This window comes from Myodes glareolus, chromosome 2 (genome assembly GCF_982192425.1).
Source record: "Myodes glareolus chromosome 2, mMyoGla1.1, whole genome shotgun sequence".
In the NCBI taxonomy this organism is placed as follows: domain Eukaryota; kingdom Metazoa; phylum Chordata; class Mammalia; order Rodentia; family Cricetidae; genus Myodes; species Myodes glareolus.
In genome coordinates this window covers 95,027,605-95,049,813 of record NC_142027.1, presented here as the reverse complement: position 1 = coordinate 95,049,813, position 22,209 = coordinate 95,027,605, and the positions used below count along the sequence as shown (strand labels likewise).

Genomic DNA, 22,209 nt, shown 5'->3' with positions numbered 1-22,209 from the left:
CCACCCCTCTTACCATCTCCTGGGAACCACTGTTCTGTTTTCTGTCCATGTGATTTGCCTTCTTGAGGCACCATGTAAATGAAGAATTCTGTAGTGTCTTTCATGGTAGAAGGAGAGAAACACCTTTCCAAGTCTGTTTTAGCATATGCACACCCCCACACACAATTCAGTAAATTAAAATGAAATTTTTATAAAATGTTAAGAAAGATGCCAATTTGGAGGAAGGGAAGATCCTGAGGATCAAACCTCAGGCTTCTAGCATGCTGACCAAGCAGCAAGTGCTCAGCCACTAATTTACCCCCAGCCTGACAGTGACAGTTACTAGCTTTGCCAGTGAGATTAGTGTAGGAAAATAAGGCAAATGTTCACATGCTAAATGGTTCCCCCATGGCCTGGTGGTATTCTTCTTTTACAAAAAGACCTTATAACACACTGAGATGCTATGGGACAATGGTCTGTATTCTGTCAATTATATTTTAAATAAACACTGATTGGCCAGTAACCAGGCAGGAAGTATAGGTGGGACAACCAGACAGGAAGTAGAAGCCGATCAATGAGAACAGGAGAATTCTGGGAAGAAGGAAGTTCCATCTGCAGTCCTAACCCAGCCACAGAAGAAGCAAGATGTGACTGCCTCAAAGAATAAGGTACTGAGCCACGTGGCTAACATAGACAAGAATAATGGGCTAATATAGTTATAAGAGTTAATAAGAATCCTGAGCTAATGGGCCAATCAGTTTATACCTAATGTAGACCTCTGTGTGATATCTTTGGGACTTAACAATTGCGGGAACCGGGTAGAACAGAAAACTCAGACAACATGAGATTAAATAATGTGGCTCCATAATTATAAACTGAGCCTCAAGTGAAATTTTAAAGCCTGTATATTGGGTACTATAGTTGATAATTAATTTCAGTTCTCAGGGAATTCATTAACATAAACTTTTAATTTGTTTTATAGTTGGAATTACCAATCCTCAAAACAAAAACATAGTTAATTCTTATCAGTAATGATGATACTTCTTTGATTCTGCCGTTTCTGTTGTACAATCATAAGCTGAGCAGCCAGGAATATAAGATGCACAAGAAATAATCAAACCATATACTTTCGGTTCAGACAGTATGTAAATGTGATATGAAAGTTTACTTAGGTTTCCAGCACCCATGTGGTGGCTCACAACTATCTGTAATTCCAGTTCCAGGGAGTCTGACTTTGTCAGGCATCTGTGTGGTGCAGAGACACACATGCAGGCAAAGTACTCATACATATAAAATAAATCTTTTTTTATTTATTAAAAATTTCTACCTCCTCCCCTCCTCCCATTTCCCTCCCACTGTCCCTACTCCCACTCCCTCTCCAGTCCTAAGAGAAGTCAGTGTACCCTTCCCTGTGGGAAGTCCAAGAGTCCAAGGACCTCCCCACTCCATCCAGGTCTAGGAAGGTGTGCATCCAAATAGACTAAGTCCCAAAAAGCCAGTACATGCAGTAGAATCAAATCCCAGTGCCATTATCATTGGCTTCTCAGTCAGTCCCCATTGTCAGCCACATGCAGAGAATCTGGTTTGATCACATACTCGTTCAGTCCCAGTCCAGCTGGCATTGGTGAGCTCCCATTAGATCAGTCACACCATCTCAGTGGGTGGACGCACCCCTCGCAGTCCTGACTTCCTTGCTCATGTTCTCCCTCCTTCTGATATTTGGAGCTCAGTCCAGTACTCCAGTATGGTTCTCTGTCTCTATCTCCATCCATCACCAGATGAAGGTTCTATGATGATATGCAAGATATTCATCAGTGTGGCTATGGGACAAGGCCAGTTCAGACACCCTCTCCTCTGCTGCCCAAGGAACAATCTGGGGACCTGTCCTTGGATCTGGGAACCCCTCTAGAGTCAAGTCTCTTGCCAACCCTAAATGGCTCCTGTAATTAAGATATCTTCTTCCCTGCTCCCATATCCACCCTTCCTCCATCTCAACCATTCCACTCCCCCAAGCTCTCCCCAATCCTCCCCTTTTCCCTTCTCTCTCCCCCTCTCCCCTTCCCCCCACCCCACCCCCACCCACATGCTCTCAATTTTTGCCTGGCGATCTTGTCTACTTCCAATTTCCAGGAGGATAAATATATGTTTTTCTTTGGGTTCACCTTATATTTAGCTTCTCTAGGATCACGAACAATAGGCTCAATGTCCTTTGTTTATGGCTAGATTCCACTTATGAGTGAGTACATACCATATTCATCTTTTTGGGTCTGGCTTATCTCACTCAGTAAAGTGTTTTCTATTTCCACCCATTTGCATGCAAAATTCAAGATGTCATTGTTTTACCACTGAATAGAACTCTAATGTATATGTTGCCACACCTTCTTTATCCATTCTTTCATTGAGGGGCATCTAGGTTGTTTCCAGGTTCTTGCTATTACAAATAGTGCTGCTATGAATATAGTTGAACAAATGCTTTTGTAGTATGATTGGGCATCTCTTAAGTACATTGCCAAGAGCGGTATTGCTGGGTCCTGAGGTAGGTTGACTCCCAGTTTCCTGAGAAACCGCCACACTGATTTACAAAGTGATTGCACAAGTTTGCATTCCCACCAGCAATGGATGAGTGTTCCCCTTATTCCACACCCTTTCCAGCATAGGTTATCATTGGTGTTTTTGATTTTAGCCTTTCTGACAGGTGTAAGATGGTATCTCAAAGTTGTTTTGATTTGCATTTCCTTGATCACTAAGGAAGTTGAACATAACCTTAAGTGTCTCTTGGTCATTTGGATTTCTTCTGTTGGGAATTCTCTGTTCAATTCAGTACCCCATTTTTTAATTGGGTTATTCAGAATTTTACTGTCTAGTTTCTTGAGTTCTTTATATATTTTGGAGATCAGACCTTTGTCTGATGCGGGGCTGGTGAAGATTTCTCCCATTCAGTATGTTGCCTTTTTGTCTTAGTGACAGTGTCCTTTGCTTTACAGAAGCTTCTCAGTTTCAGGAGGTCCCATTTATTCATTGTTGCTCTTATTGTCTGTGCCACTGGGTTTATATGTAGGAAGTGGTCTGCTGTGCCCATGTGTTGCAGACTACTTCCCACTTTCTCTTCTGTCAGGTTCAGTGAGGTCAGATTTATATTGAGGTCTTTATACCTAAGTATAATAAAAGCAATATACAGCAAGCCAACATAAAATTAAATGGAAAGAAACTTAGAGCCATTCCACTAAAATCAGGAACAAGACAAGGCTGTCCACTCCCTTCATAACTCTTCAATATAGTGCTTGAAGTTCTAGCAATAGCAATAAGACAACATAAGGAGATCAAGGGGATTCAAATTTGAAAGGAAGAAGTCAAACTTTCGTTATTTGCAGATGATATGATAGTGTAAATAAGTGACCCAAAAACTCTACCAATGAACTCCTACAACTGATAAACACCTTTAGTAATGTTTCAGGATACAAGATCAACTCAAAAATTATAGCCCTCCTGTACACAAAGAATAAAGAAGCAGAGAGGGAAATCAGAGAAATATCACCTTTCATGATAGCTACAAATAGCATAAAGTATCTTGTGGTAACTATAACCAAGGGAATGAAAGATTTATTTGACAAAAACTTTAAGGCTTTGAAGAAAGAAATTGAAGAGGATACCAGAAAATGGTCAAACTTTCGTTATTTGCAGATGATATGATAGTGTAAATAAGTGACCCCAAAAACTCTACCAACGAACTCCTACAGCTGATTAAAGAGCTAAAAGTATACAATGGAAGAAAGAAAGCATCTTTAACAAATGGTGCCGTCATAACTGGATGTCAACCTGTAGAAGAATGAAAATAGATCCATATCTATCACCATGCACAAAACTCAAGTCCAAATGGATTAAAGACCTCAATATCAATCTGAACACACTGAACCTGATAGAAGAGATGCAACACATGGGCACAGCAGACCACTTCCTACATATAACCCCAGTAGCACAGATAATAAGGGCAACAGTGAATAAATGGGACCTCCTGAAACTGAGAAGCTTCTGTAAAGCAAAGGATGCTGTCATTAAGACAAAAAGGCATCCTACTGAATGGGAGAAGATCTTCACCAACCCCGCATCAGACCAAGGTCTGATCTCCAAAATATATAAAGAACTCAAGAAACTAGACTTTTAAATTTTAATTAACCCAATTAAAAAATGGGGCTCTGAACTGAACAGAGAATTCTCAACAGAAGAAATCCAAATGACCAAGAGACACTTAAGGTCACGTTCAACTTCCTTAGCGATCAGGGAAATGCAAATCAAAACAACTTTGAGATACCATCTTACACCTGTCAGAAAGGCTAAAATCAAAAACACCAATGATAACCTATGCTGGAGAGGGTGTGGAGTTAGGGGAACACACATCCATTGTTGATGGGAATGCAAACTTGTGCAGTCACTGTGGAAATCAGTGTGGCGGTTTCTCAGGAAATTCGGGATCAACCTACCCCAGGATCCAGTAATACCTCAAATTTATCTTTTACTTTTGTCTGCAAATAAGATAAGGTAGCTAGTGCTTGAAGAAATTTTGGCATTAGTGTAAACATCAATAAAGAATAGGCTAAATTAGCATACTAATAAAATGGATGTGCTTGTTTATTTTTAGATAAATCATTAGATGTTGACTATTATGATTGGTATTTTGATTTTTTTTAATAGTTGCCAGTGCAGGGGAATGCTGTAGGAACTACAAAATGGCGGAAGCATGTTCGGGACTATATCAGAAATCAGTAACTATTTTGTCCTAAACCATAAAATTTGTGTAGTAAATTTTTACAAAAATCTCGTCAGCATAGTTTTTTAAATCAAACAGTCTAACAGCAAAATACAAAGATATACTAATTTGATGCTTAAGTGCTGGAGAATGATAATAGGAAGATATGAAAAATCTTTTTTTTCTACAGTTAAACTATATGTTTCTGTAAGTTCAGAAATCTTGATATGTACAGTAAAATATTAGTTTGTAACAAGTCTGAATCTAGGTGTTTCAGGCAATGTTTACTAGTGCTGCACAGCATCACAACATGCAGAGTGCACGTGCTGTGCTCAGAATCACGCTTCCTGCTGCTGAGCAGTGCAGCACAGGTACACACTGCCAGGGACATCTCAGCTTCCTTCTGCTTTTGATTGTGAATACATGAATACATTTTCCATTGTTAACCATTCAGAAACCACTATTGTCATATTTTCTTACTCCCCACATTCCCTAAAGCTTTGCCATAGGACAAAGGTGTGCACACTACAGTGAGGAGAGGTCTCTCCTTTCATGGACGATGCGTCTTCACAAATAGGATCCAGTGGCTGCACCTGTTAGTGTTATGCTGTTCTGCTTTTTCTTTCCACTGTATAGTATATTTAGAACAATATTTCTTGCAATCACATTATGGCTTAAGTTATGATTTGTAGTTATTACAGAGGGCCAGAATCTTTTGCTTTTGATTCACCAGAATACTTTAAACAGTAGCTTAGTAGCAAGAGCTTGTGATCCCAGCATTGGGAAGATGTGGTCAGGCAGATAACTGGAGCTCGCTGACCAAGCAGCCTAGTATTCTTGGTGATCTCCTGGTCAGTGAGTGGTCCTGTCTTAAAAGAACAGGTAGATGGCGTTTGAGAATCAGCCTTGGAAACTGTCCTCTAACTTCCACATGTGTGCATGCATTGACACACACAAGCACCTGCATGCACAAAAATGTATATGTACACTTACACACTAAGTTAGTTAACTGAGTAAGTAGTTAATTAATTAGCTAATTAAACTACTTTTCTTCTTTAGTAAAGCAAGTCTTTATATTCTTCATTTAAAACTTTTTCTTTTATTTTGTGTATGTGTGCGTGAGTGCATGTATGCTTACTTCTAATTTGCTATCCTCCTGCCTCAGCCTCTTGAGAGCTAAGATTACAGTTGTGTGCTACCATACCCAGCCCATATATAAATATCTTTTTTTAAGAGTCAGAGGCTCAATGGTAAAAAGCTCTTACCAGCATCTGAGAAGTTGTAGGTTTGAGCCTCAGCACAGGATTGTCTTTTGTCTGTGTGTTGGGGGTGTGGGATCTTCAAAATTGAGCATGATCCAAATACATTATGTGGAAGCAAGAAGATCAGTAAGTTCAAGGACAGCCTTAGCAACAAGAGGCCCTGTCTCTAAATCAATGCAGCTTTTATATTGTATTATACAACTAGAAAGTGGAAAAGCTGGAGTGAAAACTGCTTTCAAATCACTCCAAGAAAATTCATCTTCTATTTTAACTGTTATTTTCTTTATTCATACATGTATATAAGAAACATGTGTACATGTACAAATAATATAGAAATAATATAATTTCATGCATGTTTGAGAATAGTATGGGTGGGGACCAGGTGGAAAGGGAACATTTGGTCAGGCTGAAGCAGGAGTGTTCTAGGTTTCAGGACCAGTCAGACTGGAGTGTATAGTGAGACCCTGTCTCAGAAACATGAGGGGTGCAAGAGGGAAAGAGCGAGGGAGGGAGGGGAGAGCGCTCAGCACTAAAGAGCACTTGCTGCTCTTCCAGAGAACCCAGTTTCCATTCCCAGTACCCACCTGGCAGCTCCAGTTCTAGGGGACCCAATCTCTGACTCCCTCAGGCACTGGTCATGCCCATATACACATACATACATGCAACCAAAATTCACACATAAAATCAGAGTCCTACTTAGAGAGAGGGGATGTTTATGACAAGATCGGGAAGCAGAACTGAAGAACTAGCAATGGAAGTGTTTCAATTCCAGGCTCAAGGCATCCTTTCTAGAAAACACATCTTAAATTAATAAATTCTTCAACTCCATCAAAGACTCCAGAAGGATATAATATTACCTAAGTAAACATGAAGTACATTGTAAGCAACTTCCAAAACTCTAGGAATGACAGAAACATCACACTGCTTGGACAGTCACCCAAAATTCTTCTGTACCATTGGGACATCCGTCTTCAGCATGCAGGCCCATAGTATCCAGCAGACTTTTTCATGAAGCAGGAAATATCAAAGACAGTTCTGCCTATATTGGCAGTTTGTCAGTCACTTTCTTCTGTGTCCTGTAGAATGTCTGCAGAATTTTTTATGAAGCAGGAACCCTAAAGGACGGTCTCACCTTTAGGCAAGTTCAACAGTTATTTCTCTGTGGGTCCTGCATGTCCAGTTCATGAAGCAGTCCAGGCAAGAGCAGTTTCTTGCCTGTTGGGAGCCACCTGGAGGCACAGGTGGTCCTGCAGTTTGGAGGTATACCTGGCTTGGCCGCGTGGGGCTGAGCACCCTTGCCTGCACCCTTGCTTGCAAATGCTCAGACCAGCAGAATGGCATTAACCAATCAGGACAGCGTTCAAGCCTCTCCACCGTTTAAAAGCAGCTGCCTCGGGACTCTACTTCCTCTCTCTAAGCTTTCTCTTGTCCCTGCTCTATCTTCCCTTCCCCCAATTTTCCTCAATCAAAGGGCTCCGAATAAAGATGTGACCAGGGAAGGAATTCTCGTTTTTAGTGGCGTTCATTCCTGCTGGTCAGGATGCGCGCCTCACTTGCCCAAATGGCTAACCACTCTATAAGGAGCCTCTTCAATGCCCATCTTCCTCTTGAAGTACTTAGTGCTGTCAGGAGCAGATGTGTCTCACTGTCATGAAAAGTCCTAAATTCTTAAAACATTTTAAATGGCATATTCTGTAGTCTTTGAAAGGTTTGAAGAATTCCTATCCATCTGAAATGCATCTCTGTACATCTAGACAATCTAACTAACATGACTACAAGCTTGACTAGTGTAGATGATTCTCTATTAACCTATATTTCTTAATTATACACTACATTTTTAAATTAGCTGCACAAACACAAAACCTTAATCAAGAGCAAAAATATACATATAATAAAATTGATCTTAAATTTGTATCAAAAACCAAGATCCATACCAATGTGAATCTCTATAGCATATCCCCCTTTAAATGTAAAGAAACATTTATGAACAATATTTGGGAATATGGGTAGTTCTCTTCCTGCTTTTTCTTGGGTGACGTATTTTGAGGAGTATTTACAGTGACCTTTTAGGGGGTATTGGTCCATCAAACTACATTAGTCTGGAAGGATTCCACAGGCTCTCATCTTCTGTGGGAACAAAAGAAGAACCTCTTTTCCAAAGCAACATATCCTTAGACCCATATTTTGATTTCAATATACCTTTAAAATATATATATATGTTGGTTTAGTTTAGCAGTCCCCAAAATCAAATGTCTCTCTGCAGTCAAAAAATTCAAAGAAAGCACAATAGTATACATAATCCAGACTCCCTGTGTATATTCCATCTTTACGTAGCTTACACTTTCATTACTCCTTTTAATCTATGACTGTCTGGACTCTGTCTCTTTAAAGACTTTACCTTTTTTATAAACCATTTACTTCTTTTTTTTATTTATTTTTAATTTTATTAAATTATAAAAAGTTTCCATTTACGCCCCTCCTCCCAACGCCCTCCCACTCCCCCCCTCCCTCTCCTCCTCCCTCTTTGTCCCCTAGGGAAGTCAGGGTCTCCTGCCCTGTGGGAAGTCCAAGTTCCTCCCCCCTCACTCCAGGTCCAGGAAGGTGAGCATCCAAACAGACTGGACATTTACTTCTTTTTATAACTGTTTATATTCTATTTCTTCTCTCTCCCAAACCTACGTACATTTATCCAACATTGCAACCCATTTAGAAGTCTTTTATGTCTGAATGTGTTCTATTGTGTATCTGTAATTCTTTACTGTCCATGAGTGCTTCTTAAAATTCTTCTTAAAAACTTAAGCTGTGCCATTACTAGGGTATATATGGTGCTTTCTGCTTGCTCCACCCAGTCCAGCATGGCGAAGCTGTTTGCTGCCTCTGAGAGCCATGCTCACATCCCCCTTTTTAACCACACAGCCACTCTATGTTGCCATTAAGCAAGTTGTAGCACTCTGTTCACAAACATCCATTTAAATGCTCCATAGCCAGGCCTCCAGAAAGAGTCAGAGTTTGTGCTGACAGCACAGCCCAGAAAGCTGGCATTTCAAAATGGTGCGGCTTTTTTTTCTGCTACCGCCGAACCATGAAAACCTCTCTTAAGGGAGCTGCCACAGGCAGCCAGCTTGAAAAAAAAAATGTGGCTAAACTTTGTTTTCCTGTGTCTAGGATTCCTTTCCAAGCTTTCTTAGGTTTTATGTGCATATAGCTACGTTGGCACCAGTTTGTTGAAGGAAGGCTACTAGTTAGTTCCCAGTCGGTCGCTTAGCCCTGAAATAATCACACAGAAACTGTATTAATTAAATCACTGCTTGGCCCATTAGCTCTAGCTTCTTACTGGCTAACACTTACATATTAATTTAACTCATTTCTAGTAATCTGTGTATCACCACGTGACTATGGCTTACCAGCAAATTATCAGCACATCTGTCTCTGGCTGCAGTTCCATGGCTTCTCCCTGACTCTGCCTCCTTTCTCCCAGCATTCAGCTTAGTTCTCTCCCCTCCCCCGCCTAGCTCTGTTCCCCTATAGCTCTGCTATAGGCCCAAAGTCTATATTCTCTTTGCTCTACACACACACACACACCACAATTGAGAGCACAGACTTTATTTTCTTTAAAAAAAATGATTTGTTTTTATTTTGTGTGTGTGATTGTTTTGCCTGAGTGTGTGTGTGTGTGTGTGTGTGTGTTTATGTGTGTGTGTGTGTGTGCACACTGTCCCCTTGGAGGCCAGAAGGTGCCAAATCCCCTGGAACTAGACAACAGAAGGTTGAGAGTTGCCTTGTGCGGGGAACCAATCCATGATGCTCTGCAAGAGCAGCAGTGCTGTTAGCAGCTGGATAACCTCTTTATCCCCCAAAGAGTTTATTCGTAAATTTAGCTTGTATTGGTCAGAATTTACCGTAATAGAAATTAAAGCATATAGTTCATTTTGAGTTTTTATTGTTGTTTGTTTTTATTTGTATTGCTTGGCATTTATTGTTGTTTGTTTTAAGGGGATGTTTTGTTTTGTTTCAGTCAGAGTTGTTTCTGGTAGCCCTCGCTGATCTCAGAACTCAAGAGCCAAGCTGGCAAGATGGATCAGTGAGTAAAGGTGCTTGATGCTCAGCCTGATGGTCTGAGTTCAGTCCCTGGAGCACACAAAGGCAGAACATCCTCCAAAGATTGTCCTCGACCTCTGTGCACATCCTCCCATGCCCCCACACATGTAAAAGAAAATAAGCAAATATTTTTTACAAAGGGGATTCTCTCGTGTCAGACTCCTGAGTGCAGCACTGACAAGCATACACTACTATGCGTGGCTCACCAATACTGTTTTTTATGAAGAGCGGTATTTTCATGTTTCTGCAGATCTCTTTTTAAACTCTTTCATTGCATTTTATTTATCGTGTGTGTTTATTCCCACTCATGCCACAGTTCTCTAGTGTAGGTCCTGAGAGTTGGTTCGCCCCACCCACAGTATAAGGCACAGGACCTGAATTCAGATCGCCATTCTCAGGGCTAATTAGCTGCTTTTACCCACTGAGCCATCTTACCAGCCCTGCTGGTCTCTATTGTCTGGTTTAATTTATCATTTTAGAGTCTCTGGAAGACTCCACTTGTATATAAGAGGATAAAAAGTAGTGAAAAAAATCTTAGAAAAGGCTCCATCATTCTCAGCCACATGCTCCATTTCCTAGATTTGCTCACTGGGGGAGCACAGAAATAGGCAACAAGAAATTAGCAGCAGCATAGGAGATACATAAGGAGAGTTTCCAGCCAAACATACACTAGGTTTGAACAAGTCTGGGCTGTCTGAGGATGAACTAGGTCAGTAAAGGAGAACGTTTCCCTGCTTGTTATCATTCTGTCTTTTTTGCTAATGTGATTTACATCTCCAAGAGCAAATTCTACGCTGTCCACACCCAACAGAAAGGCTTAGATTGCTCTGTAGTTAGTATTGGTATTGGGTTTTAGAGAGAAACAGGGAGAAAGAGATCTGACAGACATGGAGACAGAAGTGTTTATTAACCAAGAAGCAACCCAGTCTGTAGAGAGCAGACTCTGCTTTCTCTGGTGGTGGGGGGGGGGGGGGGGAGTGTTGTGCCTGCAGGAAACTGGCCCAAGATCAGCTGACTGAAGAGGCTATTTTAAAGGTCCTGAGGGCATTCCTGGATAAGGGATTTCTGGAAGAACAGTGGGCCTCCTTAATTAGGGTAATAGTACTTTCTTGTCTGTCAGCAACCCTTCACTGCTAGCAGGCCAGTTCCCAGAAGTGGAGAAACTTGGCTCCAGGGAGAGCTATGAGGGGAGGTGTGAGTCCTGAAGTGAGAGCCCTGCAAGAGGAGCCAGCAGGTGAGCAGACTCAGATCAGGAGCCTGTCCCCAAAATAATAGAGCAGATCAGCCAGTAAGTGACTTTAGCTGACCATCCAGCACACAGAAGGGGTAGGCTGTGCATACCCTCCAGTGGACTGGAGCTGGTGGTAATCTTGGCTGCTACTACCTTGGTTGGTTCCTTTTCTAAATGCCCTTCATCATCTGCCAGTCAGTACGAGTTATAGCATGTTTTATGAGGCTAAAGGTGGCTACTAGTTTGCTATATTGTTTAAAACTCTGACTAGTATGGTGGCGTGTGCCTGTCGTTCCAGCGATAGGGAGGCTGAGGCGGGAGGATAGACATGCTTTTAGGGCTAGCCTGGACTACATCTTAAGATCCTGTATCAAAATGAACAACATAGTAATGCTTGTTAAATTAGAGGGCCCATGCTATTTCTCATCTCTTTATATGTTTCTAATATTCTTCTTTGATATTTGCTTCTGCCCACACATTTCTGTTCAGTCCAAGGAGAAGGAGTCTCCCCTCCCAGGCTACACATCTTTTCCTTTTCTACAAAGTAGTTTTAAAATATTGGTGTTCTTCTGGTGGTTTTAAAGAAAATGACCCCCAAAGGGAGAGGCACCATTAGGAGGTGTGGCATTATTGGAGGAAGTGTGTCATTCTGGGGGTGGGCTTTGAGAAATATAAACCCTAACTGAAACAGTTCTTTAGGTTTGTAGTGAATCTGTTGGGTTTTTTTTCTTTTTTAGTTGTGGTAATTTTTATTATTACCTATTTAATTTATAACTGCTTCCTAAAGGTCTGTGTAGGTTATTTTCTCATCATTGTTTGTCTTTCATGGGTCTCACTCTTACAGAAATTTATCTGTTCCTTTTATGGTTTCCAATGTAGTAGAGCAACGGTATTTTAAAATAGACTTTCTTTGATATCTGTTGTGATGTCTCCCTTTTTATCTCTAATTTTATTTATTTTGGTTTTCTCTTTCTTTTGGTTAATTTGGCTAAGGTTTGTCAACCTTGCTTATCTTTTTCAAGAATCAGCCCTTTCTTTTATTGAATGCTTATATATTATTGTTGGCACTCTTTCTTTGTTTCTGTCTCATTAATTTCTGCTCATAGATGGCACAGGTAAAAAGTCCTTGCTGCACATGGGAGGATCAGAGTTTAGTTCCTAACACCACATCAGGTAGTTCCCAACAGACTGTAACTCCAGCTCCAGGGGACCCAACACATTCTTTAATAATGTGTTCACAATACAGCTTACATCCTGTGTAATATATAATAAACTATTGAAACCTATAAACATTTAAATAATTATTGTGTAAATGCTTTAAGTTTGGAACACTGAACGATAGAATCTGTGTTTTCATCATGATTGAGTTATGTGTAGTTCCTAAGTCATAATGCTTAACAACTAAAATGTTTACACTTTACTGATTTGTACCGTCAAAGCTACTGTGACCTTTCAGAGTGGAGCATGTTTTTCTTGCTAAATTTTATGGATGAGTGAGGAAAATAGCTCTGTTTGTTTTATAATAAGTATATGCTTTCCTTTCACATTGTTTCTACAATCACTATTTCCCCAATAGAGGTGTTTCTGCTCTTAGGGGAGAGGTTTCCTGAGTGCAAGTGTAGCTCTAAAGAGAAAGGTGTTTTGCCAGTCAGGGACCAGTGAATACCACAAAGTCACAACACAACAAGCCTCACACAAGAAATAAAAACATACATGTGCTATCCTGATTTTAATTATTCCTGCCCATCTACTGTTTTGGGTTTTGTGGGTTTTTTGTTTGTGGAGAGGGGGTTCCCAGTGTCTTAAGATGTATTATTAAGTTATTTGAGACCTTTCTGATTTATTTATTTTTTTTTAGTCTATTTATTTATTTTTGGGTTTTGAGACAAGGTTTCTCTGCAGCTTTGGAGCCTGCTCTAGAACTAGCTCTGTAGACCAGGCTGGCCTCAAACTCAGAGATCCACTTGCCTCTGCCATCCAGTGCTGGAGTTAAATGTGTGTGCTTTTATTTTATTTTTTTTAAAACAACCTTTTTTTATTTTGCATACTAATCCCAGTTCCTTCTCTCTCCCCTCCTCCTGCTCCTTTCCACCTTCCCCCCATTCTACTTCCCATCCATTCCCATGGGGAATCAACAAAGTCTGTAGAAGCAGAACCAAGGCTCTCCTCCCTGTGTCTACACTGAGCAAGGTATCCCTCCTTAGGGAATGGACCCCAAAAGGCCAGTTCATACACTAGGGATAAATACTGGTTTCACAGTCAGTAGCCCCACAAACTGCCCAAGTCACATAACTGTCACCCACACTGAGAGGACCTAGTTCAGTTCTATGCAGGTTCCCCAGCTGTCAGTCCAGAGTCAGTGAGCTTCCACTAGCTCAGGTCAGCTATTTCTGTTGGTTTCCCTAACATGGTCTTGATCACTTTGCTCATAATAGTGCTCCTCCCATTCTTTAACTGGACTCCAGGAGTTCAGCCCAGTACTTAGCTGTGGATCTCTCTATCTGCTTCCATCAGTAACTGGATGAAGGTTCTATGGTGACAATTAAAGGTAGTCATCAATCTGATTACAGGGGAAGGCCAGTTCAGTCACCTTCTCCACTATTGCTTAGATTCTTAGGTGGAGCCATCCTTGTGGATTCCTGGGAAATTCCCTAGTGCCAGGTTTCTTGCTAACCCCATATAGGTTCCCTCTATCAAGATATTTTTTTCCTTGATCTCCCTCTCTGTCCTTCCCCCAACTCTACCTTCCCAACCCTTCATGTTCTCCTCTCCCCTCCCTTTCTACCCTCCACATTCCCTTTCCAGCTTTTCCCCTTCTTTCCCCTCCCCACACTTCCAATTTACTCAGGAGCTCTTGTCTATTTCCCCTTCCCATGGGGAATCCATGTATGTCTCTCTTAGGGTTTTCTGACTTCTCTGGTGTCGTGGATTGTAAGCTGTTTATCCTTTGATATATGTCTAATATCCACTTATGAGTGAGTACATGCTATATCTATCTTTCTGGGTCTGGGTTACTTTACTCAGAATGGTTTTTTTCTACTGCAATCCATTTGCATTCAAATTTCAAGATGTTGTTTTTTACCACTGAGTAGTACTCTATTGTATAAATGTACCACATTTTCTTTATCCATTCTTTGATTGAGGGGCGTCTAGGTTGTTTCTAGGTTCTGGATATTATGAATAATGCTGCTGTGAACATAGTTGAGCAAATGTCCTTGTGGTACGAGTGTACATTCTTTGGTTATATGTGCAAGAGTGGTATTGCTGGGTCTTGAGGTAGATTGATTCCCAATTTTCTGAGAAACTGCAATACTGATTTCCAAAGTACCCGTACAAGTTTGCCTTCCCACCAGCAACTTACTCTAAACCCTCTTCAGCATAAGCTGTCATTAGTGTTTTTTAATTTAACCTTTCTGACTGGTGTAAGATGGTATCTCAGAGTTGTTTTGTTCTGTATTTCCCTGATGGCTAAATATGTTGAGCAGTTCCTTAAGTGCCTTTTGGGTATTTGAGATTCCTCTGTTGAGAATTCTCTTCACCCCATTTTTAATTGGATTATTTGGAAGTTTGATGTCTAGTTTCTTGAGTTCTTTGTATATTTTAGAGATCAGCCCTGTGTCAGATGTGGAGTTGGTGAAGATCTTTTCCCATTCTGTAGGCTGCCATTTTGTCTAGTTGACTGTGTCCTTTTCCTTACAGAAACTTCTCAGTGTAGCACAAATAATAAAAATCCAGAGACAGATACTAGAGTTCAGCCTGAAGGTCAGAAAAGCAAAGCAGTCAAGTCACTAGAAAGTCAACGTCTATGAAATCTTCAGACTGAAAGAGAGCGAGTTCCTGTCTCAACTCTCTAGTGCTGGGATTAATGACATGCACCACCACTGTTCGGCCTCTATGGCGGCTAACTAGTGTGACTGCTGGGGTTAAAGGTGTGTGCCACCACTGCCTGGCCACACTGTGGCTGACTAGTATGGCTGTTTTGCGTTCTGATCTTCAGGCAAACTTTATTTATTAAAATACAAATGAAATATCACTACATCTCAGTTTCAGCGGTCCCATTTATTAATTGTCGATTTATTAAGTGTCTGTGCTACTGTTATATTCAGGAAGTGGTCTCCTGTACCAATGTGTTAAGGCTACTTCCCCCTTTTTCTTCTACGAGGCTCAGTATGACTGGATTTATGTTGAGGTCTTTGATCCATTTGGACTTGAGTTTTATGCATGGGGATAGATAGAATCTATTTGCATTCTTCTACATACTGACATTCAGCTATGCCAGCACCATTTGTTGAAGATTGTTTTCTTTTTTCCATTGTATATTTTAGCTTTTTTGTCAAAAATCAGGTGTTCATAGGTGTGTGGATTAATATCAGGGTCTTTGATTCGACTTCATTGGTCCACCTGTCTGTAAATTCCCCTCCCAAGACTGCCTTTATTGTATCTCATTGGTTTTGATATGTTGTGTTTTTATTTGGGTCTGGGACTGTTTTTTTTTCTTCTTTTATGAGACACACTTCATCATTCAATAATGTGCTGCTTAATCTTCCTAAATTTATGCATTGTATAAGTATTACAGCTCTGAGGGGAAAGACTTCCCCAATAGAGGTGTTTCAGCTCTGAGGGGAAAGGTTTCCCAGTGCAAGTGTAGCTCTAAAGGTAAAGGTATCCTGGCTGTCAGGAACCAATGAATACCACAAAGTCACACAACACAACAAACCTTACACAAAAAATTATTGGGAGAGACACAAGAGTGTGGCTGCCTCTGCTCAGGTGACAAGCAGTAGGGAACTGAGCAGAAGACGGGCTTAAATAGAGATTTTTGGGATGGTGGGTGGCAGAATTTTCCAGGATGGGGATTGGAGGGTTTACACACTCAGGCATTGGTGAGTTTTGGTGGGTTTTGAAATGCAAAAGTAGTCATGGACCATCTGCCCTACACATTATATGTTGTTTCTCTTGCTGTTGATTTCTAGTCTGCAGTCATCAGATAAAATGCAAGCAGTGTTTCAGTTTTCCTATATTTATTGACACTTAGTTTTTTGTCCAAGTAAGTGATGTTTTAATAAAAGTCCATGGATTATTGAGAAAAATGTATATTATATAGTGTTTGGGTAGAATGTCCTATAATACCTACTAAATCTGTTTGATCTTTGAAATCATTTAATTCCAATGTTTGCTGGGTTTTGTTTTTTTGTTTTTGTTTTTTATTTTTTTTTCTTGGCCTACATGATCTGTCTAATGATGAGAATGGCATTAATCTCTGACTTTATATATATAACAGTATTTGTTTTATGAAATTGGGTTCACCTATCTTCAGTGCCTGCATTTCTAAAATTGTGATGTGCTCGATCAAAAAGAGGGGCCTTCTTAATCTCTTCTGACACAATTTGTTTTGCAGTCTGTTTGGTCAGATATTAGAATGGTAAAGCCTGTTTCTTTCATTTGCTTTGAAGACCTTTTCCCAACATCCATTCTATTTTAGGACCTATCTTTAATGATGAGTCATTTCTTAGAAGGAGGTAAAATGAAGATCTTGTTTTTTATCTCAATCCTTTTTGTGGAAGAATTGAAACTATTGATATTCAAATTAATTATTTAAGAGTGTGTATTTCTTGTCTTTTTGTTAATTTTTTAGTCTATTGTGGTTCTTGGTCATTTGTTTCTTATCAGCTGTGTTCTTGTGGCAGCGTACAGGTAGACATGACCCTGGAGAAGTAGCTGAGAGTTCAACATCCAGATCCACAGGCAGCAGGAAGGGACTGGCTTGGGCTTTTGAAACCCCAAAGCCCACCCCCATGACACACTTCCTCTAACATGGCCGCACCAACTCCAGCAGAGCCACACCTCCAACCCCTCCTGAGTAGCGCCACTCCCTGTTGGCTAAGCATTCAAATCTATGAGCATATGGAGGCAAATCTTTTTTCAAACCCCCACAGAGTCCTTGGAGCTGGAGTTACAGATGGTTGTGAGCCTCCCAATGTTGGCACCAGGAACCAAACTACTGAGCCATCTCTCTAGCCTCTGGGTGTATTTTTGAGACACAGTATTTTCAAATTACAGTGAATTTATTAAAACATAACCCCATTGTACTTAAGTTGAAAAAGCATCTGTATGTATGTTTTTGAAAAATATGTTTGGGCTTTTAGATCAGTTGATAACATTGTTTGCCCAACATGCATAAAATTTGGGTTCCATCCCAAGCACCACCTAAATAGGTTGTAACAGAGCATTTGGGAAATGGTGGTAGAAGGATAAGAAGTTGAAAGCCATCTTTAGCTACCTATGGAGTTTGAGGCCAACTTGCGTGACATGAGATACTATCTCAAAACACAAAAACAATCAGCCATTGAGTAAGCTCAATTCCCAGGACCCACGTAGTAGAAAAGTAGAAAGGGAAAACTAACTTCTGCAAGTTGTAATCTAAGCTCTATGTGCACACATGGGTGAGTGCCCATGCACACACACACACACACACACACACACACACACACACACACACACACACACAATATGTATCATATTAGGTCTCACTGTGTATCCCTGACTGGTCTAGACTTGCATAGTTTTTCCTGTCTCTGCCTCCCCAGTGCTGTGATTGAAAAGAATGTGATACCAACCTAAACCTTTTTTCAGAATTCACAAACCAAGGGTTAGCTAAATGACTCAGTGAATAAAAATGCTTGCCATGCAAGCTTGGTGTCCTCAAACCACAAAGAATGTGAAAAGAGAGAACCAACTCAGCAAAAGTTGTCCTCTGATCTCTGTGCATGGACCCACATAGACATCATACATACATGGTATTAGAAATAATTATATGTAAGGCATACATTTTAACTTTAAATGTTTATAAATTTACATATATCATTTGTGTGAAACAATCGTGTGTGTATATATACATACATACAAATGAAACAATCCAAAAGGAAATATGAATATTGCCTCCAAACCCTTCTCAATTAAGCACTCAAAGACATATCTTTTAGTCACTAGTATGTACATAAGGACATTTTATTTGTTTCTTGTCTTTCATTTAGCAAGGTATCTATGTCCTTATTCTCAAGGTTTTTGTTTTTACTTTTTTGTTTTGTTTTGTTTTTTCAAGACAGGGTTTCTCTGTGACTTTGGAGCCTGTCCTGGAACTAGCTCTTGTAGACCAGGCTGGTCTAGAACTCACAGCGATCTGCCTGCCTCTGCCTCCCAAGTGCTGGGATTAAAGGCGTGCGCCACCACCGCCTGGCCTGTTTTTACTGTTTTTAATATTTATTTTTATTTTATGTGCATTGGTGTATTGCTTGAATGTATGTGTCTGTGTAAGGGTGTCAGATCCTTTAAACTGGAGTTACAGATAATTGTGAGCTGCCATGTGGGTGCTGGAAAGTAAACCCAGGTCATCTGGTAGAGCAATTGGTCCTCTAACGGCTGAGCCCTATTTTTGATGTTCCATTTTGGTTTTTTTTTTTTTTCTTGCTGTTGATAGTCAGAAGTCTTCAATCCCTTGACCTTCCTACCTCAGGCTCCACGCACTGGAGTCGAGGTTTTTCTGCATATTTGTTTCAGAGATGACATGCTATGTCCAGGCTCATCACAGTGTAAAGAAACGGTCGTCTTTAAGCACATGAACTGACTGGTACTTTATTGGCAAATGTTGTTGATGAATACTTCCAACAGTGTCTCTTCTTATCCCAGGGCACCAGGGCTCTTCAGTTTAATTGACACCATGTGGCCCCCAGTGATGCCTCTGGCCGAGTCTTCCTGTGGCCAGCCCAGTGAAGAGGTAAGACGCTCAGCCTTGGAAAGCTCCTTGCCAGGAACTGAGTTAGGCACTCCTACTGTACTCAGATGGTTGTGTCTTTCCTTGGGCACACTGGGCAGCTAGTTCCTTTGTCTGGAGTGATGTGTGAGTGTCATCTAGGACAGACTACAGCTCCTCTCCAGTGCCAATATTCTGACGGTTCTTTTCCATGCTCCTCTGGTAAATTCTTGATGAATTTTAGTTTGTATTTTGGTTTTGTGAGAAATACAACATGGGCCTCAGTCTGGAACCTATAGTGACGTTAAACTCAAAGTAATCCTTCTTCAGCTTCCCAAGTATTAGAATTACAGGTGTGTGCCTGCAAACTCAGTCATGATGCAGTCCTCACTCACTGCTGCAAGTCAGTCTTGATAGCCTCATTCTGAAGCCGACACTGTGCCTTAAATTACTCTGCAATAGTTTATAAAGTTAACACTCAGTTATTAATTAGAACAGATGCTAGGTAGAATCCATAAGTAGTCAACAGACATTTCTCTTTTCCTCACCACATTGTTCCTTGTAGGGACTCAGAAACAGGAAAAAAAAAAAAATCAAGGAGTTTCTTCTACTGCCCCTTGGGTTTGCTCATCAGAGTGACTGCTTTAGTCTACAGAGCCCAAAGCACCTCTCTCTAGCACAGACACACATATACACTTCCCTTTTCTTCTTCCTCCTCTCTCAACACCCATCTTGTCTGTGGTGTATGTGTGTGTGAGAGAGAGAGAAAGAGAGAGAGAGAAAGAAAATGTGTGTGTGTGTGTGTGTGTGTGAGAGAGAGAGAGAGAGAGAGTGTGTGTGTATGTGTGTGTGTGTGTGCATATAACAGGCATATGTAGATGCTAAAGCTTGCTGTCAGAATATCTTTCTTCAGTTGCTTCTCCACCTCAAGTGTTTGAGAGAGGATCTCTCTCTGGAACTTGCTCTTTTGGTTGGATTGCCTGGCCACTGAGCCTTTGGGATCCTCTGGCTCCACCCCCAAGTACGGGTGTTCCATCACACCAGGTTGTTCATGCGCTGGGGAACTGAATTTTGTGGCAAGTACTTGACCTACTAAGCCATCTCTCCAGCTTCTTGTAGCTGGCTTTTTAGCAGAATGCTGCATGTATGACATGTGAGCCTGTGCCAGGGAGCGTTATCGTCTCAAAATTCCTGTCTGCAGATTCTGAAAGGAGCAATTTCTAAGTGGTACTTGAAGTATACTCTGAGGAATAGAGTTCTTCACCTTCTGTTTTGTTTTAACACTGGGCCTTGTGTATCTTAGGATGACCTTAAAGTCCTGGGACCCCTGCTTCGTCCTCCCAAGAGTTGAAATTGCAGGCTTATGCTACCATGCCTGGCATAAATACTAAATCTAAAATGAAATCTTAAATCTGCACAGAAATATTCTTATACATAGTCCCCCAGATGCACAAAGTAACCCATTTCTTATCTAGGCTTCCCATTAGAACATACATCGTAAAACAAATTGTGTGTGTGTGTGTGTTCTAGCCTTAGGAACTGAAGCTAGGGCCTTTCCGTGCATGATGCTCTACACTGAGTTATGTAGGTCTCACTAAGTGGCTCAAACTGGCCATGAAGTTCTTCTGTATTCCAGGTAGGCCTTGAACTTGTGATCCTTGTGTCTCTACCTCCCAAGCTGAGATCCCAGGCCTGCACAATTAAGCCAAGCCTGATCATGAGAATACTAAAAAATTTACATTAATGGTATTCTTTGGATCTTTTGTTTTTGTTTTTTGAGACAGGGTTTCTCTGTAGCTTTGAAACCTGTCTTGGAACTAGCTCTTGTAGGCCAGGTTGGCCTCGAACTCACAGACACCTGCCTGCCTCTGCCCCCTGAGTGCTGGGATTAAAGGTGTGCGCCACCACCACCCAGCTCTTTGGATCTTTTAACAAGATGTTCTACTCTCCTTTTTCGTTTATACTAAACAGATAAAGACTTGCCTGCCTCCCCCTACCTTCTGTTATATCTTCTCTGCACACCCAAGCCTGGGACACATCGATACAATTGAAGGGGACCCCATTTCTGAGCTCTACCAGCCTCCCGTTGTCCACTGCTTACAGGAAATCCTCCAGGTAATGACTGTGGCTCTAACAGGTACTTCAGATGCTTCTGCTGTTCCCATACTTCCTGTGATGTTTCCATCTTTGCCGTTCCAGAATGATGAGCATGGCACTCGCTGCAGCTTCTATGCCAAAGTGGTTTATCAAAGACCACAGGTAATATTGCCATGTCTGTCTGTCTGTCTGTCTGTCTTCCCCTCTCTATGAACAATCTCTTAGAAATTAGTGGTATGCCGTAATAGAAAAAAAATCTCTAAAATCTAGGTTAATCCATAATTTACCCTCCTCATTTGGAGCCGTCCTTCTCTGTGCAAACTATATGGAACTCCTTTGGGTTTGGTTGTTGCTGTTGTTTTAATTTTAGTTTCTTTTTGTTTCTCTTGGGAATCTATCACAGACAATTTTCCCCTGATCCATAGTCAGTGAAAAAGCTATAGAAGTACCAAAAGAATATGCTTCTTAACTTCTAATTGAGCTACTGGTGGGTTGCATATATATAAATAAAATTTAAATTGTGTCATCATAAACAGAGTATATTAGCTTCTTCCTCAACTATAATAGAGGGCAGACTGTTCTTATAAAGGGCCGTATAGTCAGTATTTTATGATTCTTGAATCTTGCAGTTTCTGTAGCAATTAGTTGGTTTTACTCAGCAATTTAAAAGCAGCCATGTTGGCATTTATAAATGAGTGAACAGGAATTCTTTTTTTTTTTTTTAAAGCCCTTTCTCCAAGTCTAAACAAACTGAAGGCTGGCTCTGGTTTTCAGTGAGTCTGTAGAACACCTGGTATATGATGACACCGTGATCATCTGTGACTTCGTGTTATTCCAAAGTATGTTCTAGGCACAGAACTATGCAGATTCGTGTGACAGATGCCATTTGCCCTTCAGGGAGATGCTGTAATGCAGAGGCTCAGAGTGAGGAAGACAGGGTCATATATTCAGCAAGGAAAGAAACACAGTGGCAGAGGAAGACATTGAGTTCTTCACTTCACTAGATCAGGGTACTACCTCATGGGTCTGGGTAGGTATGTTGACAGTC

At 40.8% G+C, this 22,209-nt stretch overlaps 1 protein-coding gene across 5 annotated transcripts in view; it reads left to right on the top strand.

Moving 5' to 3' along the window:
• Nucleotides 1-22,209, top strand: part of Spidr (scaffold protein involved in DNA repair) — a 242,950-nt gene that overhangs the window by 195,460 nt on the left and 25,281 nt on the right. For 4 of the 5 annotated variants that reach the window (XM_048452445.3, XM_048452443.3, XM_048452442.3 and 1 more), the window contains 3 exons: nt 19,001-19,088; nt 21,036-21,179; nt 21,264-21,323. In XM_048452445.3, the coding sequence (XP_048308402.3) occupies nt 19,001-19,088; nt 21,036-21,179; nt 21,264-21,323 (292 nt within the window). The remainder of the gene's footprint in view (nt 1-19,000; nt 19,089-21,035; nt 21,180-21,263; nt 21,324-22,209) is intronic. The other variant, XM_048452444.3, reaches the window with a different exon arrangement.